Genomic DNA, 17305 nt, shown 5'->3' on the forward strand with positions numbered 1-17305 from the left:
TTTTAGATCACTGAGCTCGTCCATCAGCGTGACGTAACTCGAGAGTTGATCAAAAACAATGTAAACGACCCGCAGTCCTTTGAATGGCTTTGTCAAATGCGGTTCTACTTCGACCCAAAGAACCCTGATGTCCTGGAACAGCTGTCTATTCGCATGGCCAATGCCAAGTTCCATTATGGATTTGAATACCTTGGCGTGCAAGACAAGCTGGTTCAGACTCCATTGACAGACAGATGTTATCTGACGATGACTCAAGCTTTGGAGAGCCGTCTGGGAGGATCACCTTTTGGTAAAGCTCTCTCTACACTATCAGACTATGTGACAAAAAAAATGTGATGTGCCCATATATGGACACGATGATGTCATATCACTAACATATTTGGGCACATCACACTTCTTTTGTCAAACTAGTTTGATAGTTTAGACAAAGCTTTATAACAATTTTAAAGGAAAATATAGGAATTATATTAATGTGTCAGTAAAAAATAAAATTTATTGATTTATTTATTGATAAAAAATTGATTGTACTTTATGGTTTCAATATCTTTGTATTTCACTACAGGACCTGCTGGAACTGGTAAAACTGAATCAGTGAAAGCTCTTGGTAACCAGCTTGGACGATTCGTACTGGTCTTTAATTGTGATGAGAACTTTGATGTCCAGGTACTTGTTAATCTTCTAAAGCTCTGTCTACACTATCAAACTAGTTGACAAAAAAAGTGTGATGTGCCGAACTATGGTAGTGTTAAAAAGTGATACTGCTTAAATATGGTAGTAATATGCTTAAATATGGTAGTGATATGCTTAAATATGGTAGTGATATGACATCATCATGTCCATGGGCACATCACATTTTGTTGTCACATAAAGTTTGATCAGTGTAGACAAGGCTTTACTTTATGTATGTTTTATGTCAAGAGATATGATCCACACTGCTACGCAACTATTTTGCTAAATTCTTAATTTTATCTTCATTTTCACAGGCCATGGGACGAATCTTTGTTGGTCTTTGCCAAGTAGGAGCTTGGGGTTGCTTTGATGAATTTAATCGTCTGGAGGAGAGGATGTTGTCGGCCTGTTCACAACAGATCCAGACAATTCAGGAAGCATTGAAAGAGAAAGCTGCTTCTTCCAAGGGTGGTGAGTACATTCTGAAGGTTCGGTGCCTTGTTTTATTTTTTAGCAAGACATAACAATATCAATTAGGGACTATATAAAAATGACTGAAGAATAAGATACATACCGGTTTTAAAAACCAATTTAATGTGTCCTTGCAAAACTTCTCTTTTACAGAGGCCATTCAAGTTGAACTGGTTGGCAAACAAGTGAAAGTGAACCCAGATATGGCCATCTTCATCACCATGAACCCTGGATACGCTGGACGTTCCAATCTGCCCGACAATCTTAAGAAGCTGTTCAGGAGCTTGGCCATGACCAAGCCAAACAGACAGCTTATTGCAGAGGTTATGTTGTACTCGCAAGGATTCAGGATGGCTGAAAAACTTGCATCAAAGATTGTGCCATTCTTCAAGTAAGTTTCAATTTGTTATCTGTATCGCATCATGAAAATTATGAATTATTATGAACTTAAAACTTTTAAACAATTTTTTCTTTCTTTTACCTCAAGACTATGTGATGAACAGCTTTCATCACAATCGCATTATGACTTTGGACTTCGTGCTTTGAAATACGTGTTGGTTAGCGCCGGCAACGTGAAGCGTGATCGAATCTTGTTCATCAAAGAAGAAAGGAAGGAGAAAGGACTAAGTGTTAATGAGGGAGAGATTGCAGAGGAGTTGCCAGAACAAGAGGTAATTATTATATCCTTTTTACTACCGTCATCCTCTGGTCTATAGTGATGCTTGACTGAGTAAGAGGTCACAAGTTTAAATATAGCTAGAGGATATTTTTAAATAAAGAGATTTAATTTTTTTTATACAGATTCTTATCCAGAGTGTTTGTGAGACAATGGTACCCAAGCTAGTGGCCGAAGACATCCCACTGCTTCACAGCCTACTGTCGGATGTCTTCCCAGGTATCCCGTACACCCAAGCTGAAATGAAGGGCTTGAGACGTGAATTACTGAGAGTTTGTCAGGAGTCACACTTAGTGTATGGAGAGGGAGAGGAAACTGGGGCTAGCTGGGTTGAAAAAGTAAGTTGTAAAAGAAATAGGAATGGATCTGTTAGAGATGTTTGTGTAAAATGTCAGTTTTACTCTATTGTGTTGGTTCAAAGCCATTGACAATCAGTTTTTACTTTACTGAGTATCACTAATAAAACCTATTACAACTATACTGCTAAATTTGATAAAATCTAAGCCAGTGATTATTTCTTTTAATAGGTATTGCAGCTGTACCAGATCTCCAACCTCAACCATGGTTTGATGATGGTAGGTCCGAGCGGCAGCGGTAAGAGTACTGCCTGGAGGTCTCTCCTCAAAGCTCTTGAACGACTAGAAGGAGTTGAAGGTGTGGCGCATGTCATTGACCCTAAAGCCATGACGAAAGAAGATCTGTATGGTGTTCTTGACCCGAACACAAGGGAATGGACAGATGGTCTCTTCACACACATCCTCCGCAAGATCATTGATAATGTCCGTGGTGAAAGCAACAAACGACAGTGGATCATTTTCGACGGAGATGTGGATCCGGAATGGGTTGAAAATCTTAACAGTGTCCTTGATGATAACAAACTGTTGACACTACCCAACGGTGAACGTCTTGCCCTATCACCAAATGTAAGATTTTGCGTAGTTTTTTAAATAAATATATTAAATAGTAATAAATTGTGATAAAAAATTTGAGAGCTTGCGATGACCTAGGACTAGGAATTGTGTAAATTATCCATCATACCACCTGTACTTATAGCTGCCTACTGTAGGGTGGTGGTAGCGATGATGGTTTCTATCAAAATATGTACATGAAAAATATCCTTTCATTTAAATAATAGGTGAGAGTAATGTTCGAGGTACAGGACCTACGCTACGCCACACTGGCAACCGTCAGTCGTTGTGGCATGGTGTGGTTCAGTGAAGACGTACTCAGCACAGAGATCATATGCGAGAACTTTCTCACAAAGTTGCGCAACATTCCCTTGGAAGAAGCAGAGGAGGAACCCAGAAGAGGAGATGAAAAAGAAGGTGTGCTCTCTCCAAATATGCAGGTACTGTAGGCTTTCTTAATTTAGTCACCTGTATTTAGGGCGAAACTCCTTTACTTGATTGGGTCCCAAAGGTATCACCTTAATAGTAGTTGTTTTTTTGGAGAATTCTACAGTGAAGTAAATGGTTTATTTCTTGCATTTTATATGTGGTCATTGATAGATAGCATATTGATTCATTAAGATAAAAAATGTATTTTAAAAATCTTGTTATTATTATCCTCCCAGATTCAGAATGATGTAGCCGCTGTGCTATCTCAACACTTTGGCTCTGATGGGCTGGTAATACGATGTTTAGAATATGCATCCACACAAGAACATATAATGGACTTCACCCGATTGAGAGCGTTAGGCTCGCTCTTCTCGATGATACACCAGTGTGCAAAGAATATTATCCAGTATAATCATACTCATGGAGACTTCCCGATGCAGGTGAGTGTTCTTTTTTGGATTTCTCAGACTCTAAATGACAGGAAAAAAACCATTAGTTGTTTTCACCATCCAGATTTGTTACGTAGTTTCATTTGATAAATCGTTATTTTTTTACTTGTATGAACAGCAAGACCAAATAGAGCGATACAGTGTAAGATACTTGGTGTTTTCAATTATCTGGGCATTCTCTGGTGACAGTAAAATGAAACACCGTGACCAGATGGGAGAGTTTATACGTAACGCAACAACAATCCCACTTCCACCTCAAGCTAACACGTCCGTCATTGATTATGAGGTAAAGTGAATGTTTTCTATAAAATTTATTTCTTGCGATATTTCTATGTGAACCATTCTATAAGAATATTTAATGTCAACCATGGTGATATTTCATTACATTTCAAGAACATTTATCGATTTCAATAATGGCAAAATAACAATAATGTATATAATATAATTAAGACATTATTGAGGATCCTGTAAAAGAAGAAAACAAGTTTCTTGTCACATGCAGGATCTCAAAAAAAAAGATAACAAGAACAACAAACAACTACAAAGCAAAGCATTTGAATTATAATGATATTTGTTTTTAATTACAGGTGGCCATTACAGGTGAATGGGTACCATGGCAAGCCAAGGTACCACAGATAGAAGTAGAAACCCATAAAGTTGCTTCTCCTGACATTGTCGTTCCAACACTAGACACAGTACGCCATGAAGCTTTACTCTATCTCTGGCTAAATGAACACAAACCAATGGTGCTGTGTGGACCCCCAGGCAGTGGCAAAACAATGACCCTGTTCAGTGCTCTCAGAGCCCTGCCAGATATGGAGGTAAGTGTCTTTGTGGAAAAGTGTGGTTGTTTCTTGGTCTGCCAAATGTAATGCTTCTTCTTTAGAACTTCTGTTTACATCTGCAAAATTCTTATTTTTATTCGTTTAGGTTGTTGGCTTGAATTTCTCAAGTGCCACCACACCAGAGTTGATGCTAAAGACGTTTGATCACTATTGTGAGTACCGACGCACCCCTAATGGTGTAGTGTTGTCACCCATCCAGCTCAACAAATGGCTGGTTGTATTTTGTGATGAGATTAACTTGCCTGATATGGATAAATATGGTAAGTGTATTTTATTTCATAATTATTGAGAAATTTCTATCACAATCTAGTATTACATGTGAACTGTTTGCAAAAGATTATTTTTCCAAATTTTGTGTTTTTCAGGCACCCAACGTGTGATCTCTTTCTTGCGCCAAGTTTTAGAACATGGAGGATTCTATCGAACATCAGATGAGCAATGGGTTAAGTTTGAGAGAATACAGTTTGTTGGAGCATGTAATCCTCCAACAGATCCTGGCAGGAAACCTCTGTCACACAGGTATGTTAAATTGTGGTGAGGAAAGAGGTTACAGTTTGTACCAAGTAACCTTCCTACAGACAGGAAGCTTCAGACATTTCTGAAGAAAGGAATTATCATAACATTTGTTTATTTAATACTTTTTAAAATAGGTTCCTACGACATGTACCTGTGGTGTACGTCGACTATCCTGGCCCTGCATCACTAGCTCAAATCTATGGAACCTTCAACCGTGCCATGCTGCGTCTCATCCCAAGCCTGCGTACTTACTCTGAGCCACTAACCAATGCAATGGTAGAGTTCTATATGATGTCACAAGAGAGATTCACCCAAGACATGCAGCCTCACTATATATACAGTCCACGTGAGATGACCCGATGGGTCAGAGGCATTGTTGAAGCATTGCGCCCTCTTGAGTCACTGCCAGTAGAAGGCTTGGTGCGTGTCTGGGCTCACGAAGCGTTGAGGCTGTTCCAAGACAGGTAAAGAGAAAAAAAATTCTTAATATGAAAAGTTAAATTAAAGTTATATGTACAACAAACAAATATTGAAAATAAAATAGAATACCAAGTACAGTAAGTTTCCTTTTTACTGTCAGACTTGTTCTGGATGAAGAAAGACAATGGACTGAAGAGAACATAGATATGGTGGCTCTCAAGCACTTCCCAAACATCAACAGAGTTACTGCCCTCAAGCGACCAATCCTGTATTCCAATTGGCTGTCCAAGGACTATGTGCCAGTAGACCAGGAAGAGCTTAGACAATATGTTAAGGCCAGACTGAAGGTATCACCATCTCGTGTGCTGTAGAGATACTGAAATTTATTGAGAGATATTGAAATGTACTGGAGAGATACTGACATGTACTGGAGAGATATTGAAATGTACTGGAGAGATATTGGAATGTACTGGAGAGATATTGGAATGTACTGGAGAGATATTGGAATGTACTGGAGAGATACTGACATGTACTGGAGAGATACTGACATACTTGAGAGATATTGGAATGTGCTGCAAAGATTCTGAAATGTACTGTGAGATTTAGCAAGTTAGTTTTGGAGACTCCAATACCCAAATTGCTTTATCTTTTTTCTCTCCCCCAGGTATTCTATGAAGAAGAGCTGGATGTACCTCTGGTCTTGTTCAATGAGGTGCTAGACCATGTACTTAGAATTGACAGAATTTTCAAGCAACCTCAAGTAAGTAAACTATACTCATTTATATACTCTTTGTGTGGTTCCTTTTGAATCTTGTTCTCTTCTGTTACGCTGCAACATTTCAAAGACTATATAATTATATACTTCCGTATTTCCAATAGGGTCATTTACTTCTCATTGGTGTAAGCGGTGCCGGCAAGACCACGTTGTCTCGTTTTGTGGCCTGGATGAATGGACTGAGCATTGTCCAAGTAAAAGTCCACCGCAAGTACACAGCCGATGACTTTGATGAGGATCTACGTGTTGTGTTGCGCCGCAGCGGATGTAAAGACGAGAAGATCTGTTTCATTATGGACGAGTCAAACGTTCTTGACTCGAGTTTCTTAGAAAGAATGAACACACTGTTAGCAAATGGAGAGGTTAGTAAACATCTAAGAGTTTTTCCATTTTATCCAGAACCAGGACTTTAACCAGCTAAATGCACCATTCATGTAGTGACATCTCCCTCATATCTGTCCTATGGAACCTTCAACCGTGCCATGCTACGTCTCATCCCAAGCCTACATACTTACTCTGAGCCACTAACCAATGCCATGGTACTGTCCAAAATGGATGTCTGGCCAATCAATGACCTCTTGTTTTACATTTGATTGTGATGTTTGTTTTCATTTCAGGTACCTGGTTTGTTTGAAGGAGATGAATACACAACATTGATGACGCAATGCAAAGAAGGCTCTCAGAAGCAAGGCTTGATGTTGGACAGCGCAGAGGAACTGTACAAGTGGTTTACAGAGCAAGTCATGAAGAACTTGCATGTTGTCTTCACTATGAACCCATCATCAGAAGGTCTTAAGGACAGAGCTGCAACCTCACCAGCTCTCTTTAACAGGTTCGTGTCTACTATTCGTCCCTCAAATTGGCTCTTCAAGCTCTGTCTGCACTATCAAACTAGTTTGATGTGTGATGTGCACAAATGTGGTACTGATATCCCCGTATATGGTAGGGATATCCCCAAATATGGTAGTGATATTATGACATAATTATGCCCATATATGGGCACATCACCTTTTTGTTGTGATAAAGATTGTTAGTGTAAACAGAGCTTTAGGACTCTTCAACTTCAAGGAGAACAGTGTAGACCACAAAAAAATAGTTGTGTGGGGTGTACACTTCAACCTTAATTGGAAACTTGGAACTTAATTAAATATTACGTAGAATAAGAATTAAGTAACCTCCATTGCTTCAATTTCTCAAACCACTGTTCTCACTACCAATTTGGATCTTGGTAATATCAACTGATTTATGTCCCTTTAGATGTGTGCTAAATTGGTTTGGTGATTGGTCGAACCATGCTCTCTATCAAGTTGGCAAGGAGTTTACAAACAAAGTCGATCTTGACAAATCTGACGTAAGTAAATAGCCTATCGTCATACTTGCTACTTTAAAAATATTGACATTGAAACTTGATTACCCTATAGTAGCTCTCATCGAGAATTAACGTTTTTATTTTAATTACAGTACCGATTGCCGGACTACTTCCCCAAGGCGTTGGAAGATTTGCCGAAGCAACCAACTCACCGCGAAGCCATCATAAATGCGTATGTCTTTGTACATCAAACACTCCACCAGGCTAACAGCCGTCTGCAGAAGCGCGGTGGTCGTGTGATGGCCATCACACCGAGACACTATCTGGACTTCATCAACCACTACGTAAGTTTAATTTTAAAGATTTCTTTATCTCTGATCATCTTATCTCCGATCCTTCCTATTTCTGGAACTAATTTGACAAATAGATAAAAGTTACTGGTTACAGTAGTAAATGTCCTTTAGATTAATTGTGAATATGAATATGAAATTCCTCTTCATAGGTGAAGCTGTACAACGAGAAACGATCTGACCTGGAAGAACAACAGCTGCATCTGAACGTGGGTCTGCAGAAGATCAAAGAAACAGTCGACCAAGTAGAAGAGATGAGGAAAAGTTTGGCACAGAAGAGGAATGAGTTGGAAGCGAAGAATTCGGCTGCCAACGCTAAACTAAAACAGATGGTATGGTTTTTTTATTTCTATATCTATATCTTAGTGGTTAGCTTGGTGGTTAACGTGCTTGCCTTCCAATTCCAAGGTCCAGAGTAAAATAATAAAATAAAGTTAGAAGACTATTTATGGGTCACAATCCCCCCAAAAAAAGTGTTTTTTTGCAGAATAGTTAATCTTTTATTTTATCTTTTTTAGGTAAAAGACCAGCAAGAAGCTGAGAAGAAGAAAGTGATGTCCCAGGAGATACAGGTGAGACTCACAAAACAGACGGCAGAGATTGAGGAGACTAGAAATTTTGTAATGTCTGATCTCGCAAAGGTAGAACCTGCAGTTCAAGATGCTCAGCAAGGTAAAGCTCTTTTATTATCTGATCATTATCTTCAGTAAAATCAAATCATAAAATCAATCATAAAAAAGGTACTCCATTATCTCATGTTATTGAAATTACAGTAGAACCCCTATGGAGGACACACCTGGGACCCAACAAATTGTGCCCTTAATAGAGGTTGGCTTTAGTGTATATATTTCCCCCTTGTTCGTTTCACAGCAAAGTGTTTCCTTCTTAGGGGTGGGCTCTGGATAGGGATGTCCTAGAGGGGTTCTACTGTAGTAACAAAATAAAATGTATGATACACAGTTCATTACCCCCTAAGCAGCTTTTTCACAACAAGTTTAATTTGGTGGCAGAAGCGGATTTCATTACCCGACAGGGGACAAATTGCCATCCAACTTTTCTAGAATTTTCCAGAATTGTCCGTAGATTACGTAGATTACGAATCTGGAAGGTATAATAGATCAGGTTATTTTGAGAAATAAGAGATTAAAGTTCATTGACCAATTATAAAAATGTATTATATATCAAATGTCAATATTGATCAATTATAGAATTTACCCATAAAACCAAATAAAAAGTAACATTTAATATAAAATATGTTTTATCAGAAATTCTTGCCTAGAAAGTTTGATAGCAATTTGTCCCCTTTGGTGGTGATTCCTGCCTTCTGCCACTAGACTATTTTGTTCTTCTACCAAATAACTCTTTCTTCTACAGCTGTAAAGGGTATCAAGAAGAGTCATTTGGTAGAGGTGCGTTCAATGGGCAACCCCCCTGCTGCGATCAAGCTCACCCTAGAATCAATTTGTCTGCTTCTTGGTCAGTACACCACCGATTGGAAAGCAATTCGTGGTATCATCATCAAGGATAACTTTATAAGCACCATTGTGAATTTCTCAACAGAAGACATCACGTAAGTTGCAATATTAATTATTATTGGTAATTATATTGGTACTTGTGTTAAACCAAATAGTGATATTGGAATGTTCCATTCATTGGAAATCAGTATATTTGTATAAACGTATATTAAATCTATCAAAATAGTATTTTTTTAAGAAAGTCTTCAACATTATGATGCTGTACTCGAGCTGTTCAACCGGTTTTCAGCTATTAAAAACAATTATCGTAAGAGGAGATAGGAAAATGCGAAGCATCCTCGTATTATTGTGTGCGGGTATTTTTCAAGATAGAAATCTATTAGACAGTGTATACCACGATCGGGAAAACACCCCTATTTGGGGCAAATCGTTGAACCTAAATTCGTTTTAATTGTCAATTGATGTCGGCATCTTTACCAGTTTAATTGCTGAGTGATATTACAACACTTTTGAATTTATTTATTATTTATCTTTTTTATTTCTGCTCGTAAGTTTGGCTGCCTTGTGAATTACCTCATCCTAACTAGTACAGTCACCAAGATTGTACTAGTGGTCTCAGCAAGATTGGACCCGGCCAGAATCTGGCAAAGACGTCGACATCAATTTCTTTAAAAATTGTAAAATGTTTGGTGTAATACCTAAATTCATTATATTATTATATTTCTACCACACAGGGAGCAGATTCGAAAGACTATCCAGTCTAAATATCTGAGTGATCCAAATTATAACTTTGAAAAGGTTAACAGGGCTAGCTTGGCATGTGGGCCACTAGTGAAATGGGCAATTGCACAGGTTCGTATAAAACTGCTTGTCATAATTTGTACGGTATTGGTCATATGTTTTGCCCTACTCTTATGTATTCTGTACTTTATACTAAGTACACCGTGAATACTTTCAAAAAAATTTGCAAGTAAATCTCGGATGGGACTCGAACCCATGACCTCTAGATCACTAGCCTGGCATTCATACTGCTAGACCACCGAGCTTGCGCTGATGGTTAAGGGTTGGATTCGAGCAGCAAGGTACTGCACCAACAGGATTGTAATTGTTTGTAACTACTGTGGAGTAGTAGTAATTTTCACTATATTAAAATAAATTTTGCATACATTTGCAATAAATAAATCTATTTGATTTAAAAAATGTTCAGATAAGTTACGCAGAGATGCTTCACCGTGTCGAACCGCTGCGTAACCAACTGAAGGATCTTGAATCTAAAGCTGATGAAAACAAACATGAAATGGATGAGGTAAACAAAGTAATTGACGGTTTGGAACGGAGTATTGCAAGGTACAAGGAGGAGTACGCTCAGTTGATCAGTCAAGCACAGGCTATCAAATCAACATTGGAATCGGTTGAAATCAAGGTAGGTTAAGAACATAAAGAGAATTGATGGAATGTTTGTTCTGCATTATATTGCCAAATGATATTTTCAAATACAGTAGAACCCTTTGCAAAAAAGCCGTATACGAACGTATACGATTTACATACGTTTCGTATATGTTTCGTATAGGAAGTCCATTTCGTATACGAAACGTATACGCCAATTCGGAAGTTCCTGCCCGCATAATAAACATATACGAACCGTATACGATCATTTATAAACAATTTCCTAATTATACGATCCGTATACGATCCGTATACGATACGACGCGTGTATACAAACTGCTTCATATTACCAAGCGAAAAGGGACTGTCCCTCTTTTTACAAGACGACGATAGCATACGTTACGATGGCAGGAGCATCTTGACTTCAGTAATTAGTGTACAATTTGTTTGTTTTTCTTTCAGTCGGTATATGTACATTAAATTCGCTAATGAAAAAAATTGGTGCTGTATTTTACAAGACGTTATTTTTCTATCAAGCATAAAAACCCACCCAGGCTGTTCCGTCTTGTTTATCCCCTCTGCTATTTCTTTACCTTTGGTACGTTCCATTAATAAGTGAATCATACAAAATGTGCTGTTATTAATTTGAAAGTGCTTTAATTAATAATAATGTACTTGGAAATAAATAAATAAATATTAAATTGGGCCCGCAGTATATTAAATTTAAAACGAGTAAGTAAAATCCATAAATTACGATGTAATAAAAATGTAGAATACATGTGGCTCCCTATTATATATATGGAATGATCCAAATAAATTCGCCCAAAACGTGCATGTGTTGTGTGTGCTGCATGCATGCATCACATGGATGGATCAGATTTCATTCATTTTCAATCATGTGTTGTTGTCCAACAGGATTTTTTTGCTACGGGTTTTAACTCGCCATAAAAAAAAATAAAAAATGGGATGTAGGCCTAGTTACAGTGGGCCAAAGTAGATATTAAATTCGATGACTTCTAGCTAGCTAGGCTATAGGCATATTGTAATTGTATAGATCGAAGCAGTAACTAGCTACTGCAGCAGCTCTAGTAAACTAAGAGTAACTAGGCCAGAAAAATACGCCAAGGAAAAGAGTCTGTGGTACACTCATTGTGAAAATAAGTTAGCTAGCTTTCCCCTATATATTAGATTTGGTTATATTGTATTATTTTAATAACCTACTCTAGCTAGTAGTAAATCAACAACGGTGAAGTGAAAATACGATGCATTATGGATATCATCGTTGCAAAGTTAGGGGGTGCCAACAAAACATCAACAGCCAAAAATACAAAAAAGAAGCTCCGACGTTTTAAAGCATTTTACTATTTTAGGCATCAGAACTAATTGCTGTAAATTTCCTAGAGTTGTCACTGATGAATACAATTTAACATAACCTACATGTAACTTCCAAAATCCAAATGATAAATTGTACGCGAACGTAGTAAAACCAGGTAAATGTTAAATACTTATTTTACATCTCCCTGGTAAACGCTGACAGGCCAAGCGGTATTTAATTATATTTTTATTTATTTAATTCGTAAATTTAAAAAAAATCGTTAATATAATAAGTGAACCTTTGTAACTTTTTGTTGTATATGCGCGGGCGCGAGATACTTAATAAGATAGGCTTTATTCATATCATATGTTGGAGTGGTAAACAACTATGAGCCTAGTTGCGAGGATATCGCCTCGTAACTACGTATAGACGTTTTACTATAATATTGAATATGTTACATGTAATAAATTGTGTACAATATCAGTAGCTAATAGTTTTTTTGTGCCCCTCTGTACACACGGCTGCTGGATATTTGTTTATCATTTTAATGAATGTAGTACGAGTCTAACTCCAAATAAAGATATAACTAGAACACATTTTGAGAATTCAAAGTTTTGATCTTTTTCAAGAATCTGATAAACATGACTCATCTTTTTACATAATATACAGCATCAGCATGTACAATCTAATTTAATTGTCACACAATTGAATTAACAAAGGACAAGTATTTCAAATAAACTGTTACAAATAAACAATTATGAATGAAATAGTTGGGGTATTGTTGGTTCCATGGGAAATCAACAATGTTTAGTAGACTTATTTAATTTGTTATTTACAGTTGAGGGTGGTTATTTTTTAAAGACATGTTTTATGATTTCTTAATCACCAAGCAGAAATACCGCTGAGATAAATGAAAGCAATTCAATCTGTTCGCTTAACCGGGAAAAAATTGAAATTCGATATAATTGTATTTACTATAACCACTAATTTTGTTTTTTAATTTTTTTCTACGGAAGTGATCAACTTCATATTCAAAATCCGATTGTATTCATCGTTAAATAATAATTATTATTATTATATAATGTTAATGTACATATCAACACATCCCACTTCTGTTTTGGATCATGGTTTTCCTCTTATTGTTACTCCATCTCCATGCTATACTCTACAACACATGTCGCGGAATAATATCGCTTAACATAAACGATGTAATTTGACCACCCAAAGCTCGCACGTGGTGTGACGAATTGAGAAGATCGAACGACGCGACGTACCCGATGATATGCATGATTGGCCACCAGAGAGCCGAGTCGACCACGAGTTGCAACTGTAGGCAACCGAGCGACGCTCGGTGGTCGTCGGCGGCTGAACTTACTGACCTCTGTCATATTTTATAAAGGAAAACTGCAAACAACATCGTGAAAATGGCCCCTTGTCTTGTCCTTTCTAGGCCTACCTAGTAGTAGTATACCTGTTTAGCGTATTTTATTGACTTGCGAAAAACGTTGTTTGAATTTTATCGGTAGCCTAGGCTATCTAATAAATAGAAATAAATATGGTCTTATGTCCTAGCTCCTACTACTACTATACTAATAATACTACTAGACTAGTGGCTGGTGCTAGCTAGACCAGAGAGCCAGCCTACGTACGTATTTGTTGTAATGACAATTTAAATGTTTTATTTAGCTCTATTCTACTCATTACTACTATTATAATTTATAAAATGGCCTAGTTTGTTCGTATATGATTCGTATACGTCCCGTATACGATATTCTTATCATGAATAAACAACGTATACGTTACGTATGCTAAACGTATACGACGCCAACTCTTTGTGGAGCAACAGAGTGGAAATAATGTAAACAGTGAAATCGTATACGATCCGTATACGTCGTATACGTTTTCAGCGTATACGGATCGTATACGGCTTTTTTGCAAAGGGAACTCCTATTAAGAGAACACATTCATTATCCAACAAAATGTCTCCTTAACACAGGTGTCCCCTGAAAAGAAGTTAGCCATAGTGTTAAAACGTATATTAAGCTTTGTTAGTTTGACAGGAAAGTGTCCCCTTAATAGGGGTTGTCCCAAAGAACAGGTTCTACTGTAGGTTGATTCAGTGCCTATGTTCCTATATTCACTAGAAAAATATGCTAATTACTTATTTACATAACTATCATGCCAGGTGAATCGAAGTACTGCCCTGCTACGTAGCCTGTCTATGGAGAGTGAGAGATGGGAAGCGAGTAGCCAATCATTCAAAGACCAGATGAGCACCATCCTGGGAGATGTCTTGCTGTCCTCTGCCTTCATGGCTTACGGTGGCTACTTTGATCAACAGATGAGGCACAACTTGTTTAGCACATGGTCCTCTCACTTGCAACAGGCTCGCATTAAGTACAGGCATGATATTGCTAGAGTCGAGGTAGGCAGTAATTTAATATTATGTAATTGTTATATAAATTATTATTATTATTAAACTTTATTATTCTCCATATACAGTGCATATAAAAATAAAAAAAGGTAGCAAAACATTCAAACTATATATATAAAACTATCATAAAAAATAATGGGCAGCACGAAAAAACAAACTGAAACACTGTATAATATGAATATCAGAAAGTTTTGGGTTGAAATCTCGTTTGGGACAGTTTTTCTCATAGATTTCTTCATTTTAATCGTTTAAACATTAATTGGTGTTTGATTATTAATTTCCAGTTGACAGTTACTCCTTATAATATATTAAATTTATATCTATATAGTATCTCTCCAATGCTGATGAGCGTCTACGCTGGCAGACAAACGCATTGCCAAAAGACGACTTGTGTACTGAGAACGCCATCATGCTCCAACGCTTCAACCGGTACCCATTGATCATCGACCCATCAGGTCAAGCTACAGATTTCTTGCTTAATGAATACAGGGACAAGAAGATCTCTAAGACCAGGTTGGTATTCTTTACCTAGAGAACTGTTCTGACGACCAAAGACCTAGGGCCTAGGCATATTGTGATGTTGGTTGAACCTACTGTTTAATCAGCCAAAACTCTAGCTTTGTTTTAACATGCTTTCCTACAGTACCAATCCCAGAGTCTTGCATCCAAATCATAGCTCTGGTTCCTGCAATAAACCAATCATAAATCACATCCAAATTGCTTCATTTATTCAGCTCTGTGAGTTATAGTTTTGCCCCTGATAAAAATTCTTTTTTTCCCTCTTAGTTTCTTGGATGATGCTTTCCGAAAGAACTTGGAAAGTTCTCTTCGTTTTGGAAACCCACTTCTTGTGCAGGTAAATTGTATTTCTATGATTAATTTTGCATACAATTGCCTTTTCTTTTTGTTTTGTTTTACTGAATACCAACTATATATAATGTGAAAAACTCAACAGTTTCTAGAATCGCAGACCAAGTTTTGATTAAGGTAACAGGTACTGCAAAGTAAATATGAGTTTGGGTTCTATGTGTTATTGTCTTTTATTTATTTTTTGATAGGATGTTGAAAGCTACGATCCGATCTTAAACTCTGTGCTGAATCGTGAAGTACGCAGAACAGGTGGACGTGTCCTAATATCGCTAGGAGACCAAGACATTGACTTGTCACCATCATTTACGATTTTCCTCTCAACAAGAGATCCAACCGTAAGTCTGAAAGAAACATTTGTGTGATTTGTGCGTACCATCCCTAGTAGCGAAACGCAGAGGCCTGAGGCCCCTGGTTTAGGAACCCCAAGTGGCCCTCCAACGCAGGAGGCCTTGGGTGTTTTTAGCCTTTTTCGACATATTTAAATGCCTGTATTTTCCTCTGGACACTGCTCAGGGGCCCCATAAGCTCCAGGCCCCAGGGTTTAGCCAGTGAGTGCTCATAGCCGTTACACCACTGACAGTACCCCATTCTTATTGATAGTGGTAGTAATAAAAAAAATAAATATTAACATTTTAAAATCTCCATAATCTTTTCAATAGATTCCTTGAACCTTGATGTCGACATGTGTTGTTGTTTTTCTTTACAGGTTGAGTTTGCACCAGACATCTGTTCCAGAGTAACGTTTGTTAATTTCACCGTGACCCGAAGCAGTCTGCAGAGCCAGTGTTTGAATGAGGTACTGAAAGCAGAACGACCAGACATTGATGAGAAGCGTTCTGATCTGCTCAAACTACAAGGTAATCAATTGACCTAATAATTCAATTAAACATTCTATATACAATCTTTGATAAAATGATTAGATAATTAGTTTTTGTCTTATTCTTTCAGGGGAATTTGCCTTACGTCTGCGACACTTGGAGAAATCTCTTTTGCAGGCTTTGAATGATGTAAAAGGAAGAATCCTTGACGATGATAGGTAATACCTTTCTTACTGGTTGAATGGTATTGAGAAAGTTTCCTAGCTGTCTCATGACTGGCTGTCCCTTAGAAAGTATTCCTGAATTTCTATGATATAGATAGATTGATTTATTAATTTATTATTTTGATTAAATTTTTCTTTAAAGCATCATCACAACTCTAGAGACATTGAAGAAAGAAGCTGCGGATGTGACAAAGAAAGTTGAGGAGACGGACGTTGTGATGGCAGAAGTGGAGACGGTCTCGCAACAATACAACGCCCTCGCTCAGTCTTGCAGCAGTATCTATTTTACGTTGGAAGCACTTAATCTGGTGAGCTTCTTGCACTCTCAATTTAAACCTCACCTTCACCAGAATAAGCTTCTTTATAACCTTCTAGTATTGTGCTCTCTCGGATGAATATATTATAAATATCTACTTTGAAAAAGCTCCTTTCCAAGAGTCTTTTTGATCATTTATTAGTACCAACTATTGAATGCCATGTGACCCACAATCATCCAATCAAATGAGTTTATTTAGGTGTTATATAATACAATACATGATAATTTACTATAACATTTTTTTTTTCAGGTTCACTTCTTGTACCAGTTCTCACTGCAGTTCTTCCTTGAAATGTTCCACGCAGTTTTGTCTGAAAATGATAATTTGACATCAGTAACTGAGCACACATCGCGTCTGTCCATAATTACAAAGGATTTATTCCAGGTCAGAAGCTGTTTTTTATAATAGATTTTTGTTTTCATAGAGAGTGCCGTGTGGTACTGTACTGTATTAAACTGTTGGTAGTCGCTGTGCTGTGCACTGAACCATGAAGTCCAATGTTTGAATATCATTACTGCTCTACGAAGAGTGTACTGTTTTAGATGCAAAATATATCAAAATGTATACATATATCTATTACCTGACAGACCAGTTTTATTTTGGTGTCATTTAAAAGTGTTGTATTAAGTGCGACAAGACTTGATAATCT

General features: G+C 37.4%; 1 protein-coding gene across 2 annotated transcripts in view; it reads left to right on the forward strand.

Annotated features, from left to right (window-relative positions):
• Nucleotides 1-17305, forward strand: part of LOC144852062 (cytoplasmic dynein 1 heavy chain 1-like) — a 47129-nt gene that overhangs the window by 20400 nt on the left and 9424 nt on the right. For both annotated transcript variants that reach the window (XM_078709755.1, XM_078709756.1), the window contains exons 35-67: nucleotides 7-289; nucleotides 563-663; nucleotides 984-1140; nucleotides 1294-1531; nucleotides 1628-1811; nucleotides 1942-2154; nucleotides 2344-2739; nucleotides 2952-3164; nucleotides 3390-3593; nucleotides 3721-3888; nucleotides 4190-4423; nucleotides 4533-4707; nucleotides 4813-4966; nucleotides 5098-5427; nucleotides 5544-5730; nucleotides 6048-6143; nucleotides 6263-6520; nucleotides 6776-6990; nucleotides 7416-7509; nucleotides 7620-7811; nucleotides 7970-8149; nucleotides 8336-8489; nucleotides 9192-9387; nucleotides 10027-10144; nucleotides 10500-10715; nucleotides 14179-14418; nucleotides 14756-14940; nucleotides 15214-15283; nucleotides 15486-15632; nucleotides 16004-16154; nucleotides 16246-16333; nucleotides 16482-16647; nucleotides 16906-17040. In XM_078709755.1, the coding sequence (XP_078565881.1) occupies nucleotides 7-289; nucleotides 563-663; nucleotides 984-1140; nucleotides 1294-1531; nucleotides 1628-1811; nucleotides 1942-2154; nucleotides 2344-2739; nucleotides 2952-3164; nucleotides 3390-3593; nucleotides 3721-3888; nucleotides 4190-4423; nucleotides 4533-4707; nucleotides 4813-4966; nucleotides 5098-5427; nucleotides 5544-5730; nucleotides 6048-6143; nucleotides 6263-6520; nucleotides 6776-6990; nucleotides 7416-7509; nucleotides 7620-7811; nucleotides 7970-8149; nucleotides 8336-8489; nucleotides 9192-9387; nucleotides 10027-10144; nucleotides 10500-10715; nucleotides 14179-14418; nucleotides 14756-14940; nucleotides 15214-15283; nucleotides 15486-15632; nucleotides 16004-16154; nucleotides 16246-16333; nucleotides 16482-16647; nucleotides 16906-17040 (6138 nt within the window). The remainder of the gene's footprint in view (nucleotides 1-6; nucleotides 290-562; nucleotides 664-983; nucleotides 1141-1293; nucleotides 1532-1627; nucleotides 1812-1941; nucleotides 2155-2343; nucleotides 2740-2951; nucleotides 3165-3389; nucleotides 3594-3720; nucleotides 3889-4189; nucleotides 4424-4532; nucleotides 4708-4812; nucleotides 4967-5097; nucleotides 5428-5543; nucleotides 5731-6047; nucleotides 6144-6262; nucleotides 6521-6775; nucleotides 6991-7415; nucleotides 7510-7619; nucleotides 7812-7969; nucleotides 8150-8335; nucleotides 8490-9191; nucleotides 9388-10026; nucleotides 10145-10499; nucleotides 10716-14178; nucleotides 14419-14755; nucleotides 14941-15213; nucleotides 15284-15485; nucleotides 15633-16003; nucleotides 16155-16245; nucleotides 16334-16481; nucleotides 16648-16905; nucleotides 17041-17305) is intronic.

The sequence above is a fragment of the Antedon bifida genome, chromosome 9, assembly GCF_963402885.1.
Source record: "Antedon bifida chromosome 9, ecAntBifi1.1, whole genome shotgun sequence".
Classification (NCBI taxonomy): domain Eukaryota; kingdom Metazoa; phylum Echinodermata; class Crinoidea; order Comatulida; family Antedonidae; genus Antedon; species Antedon bifida.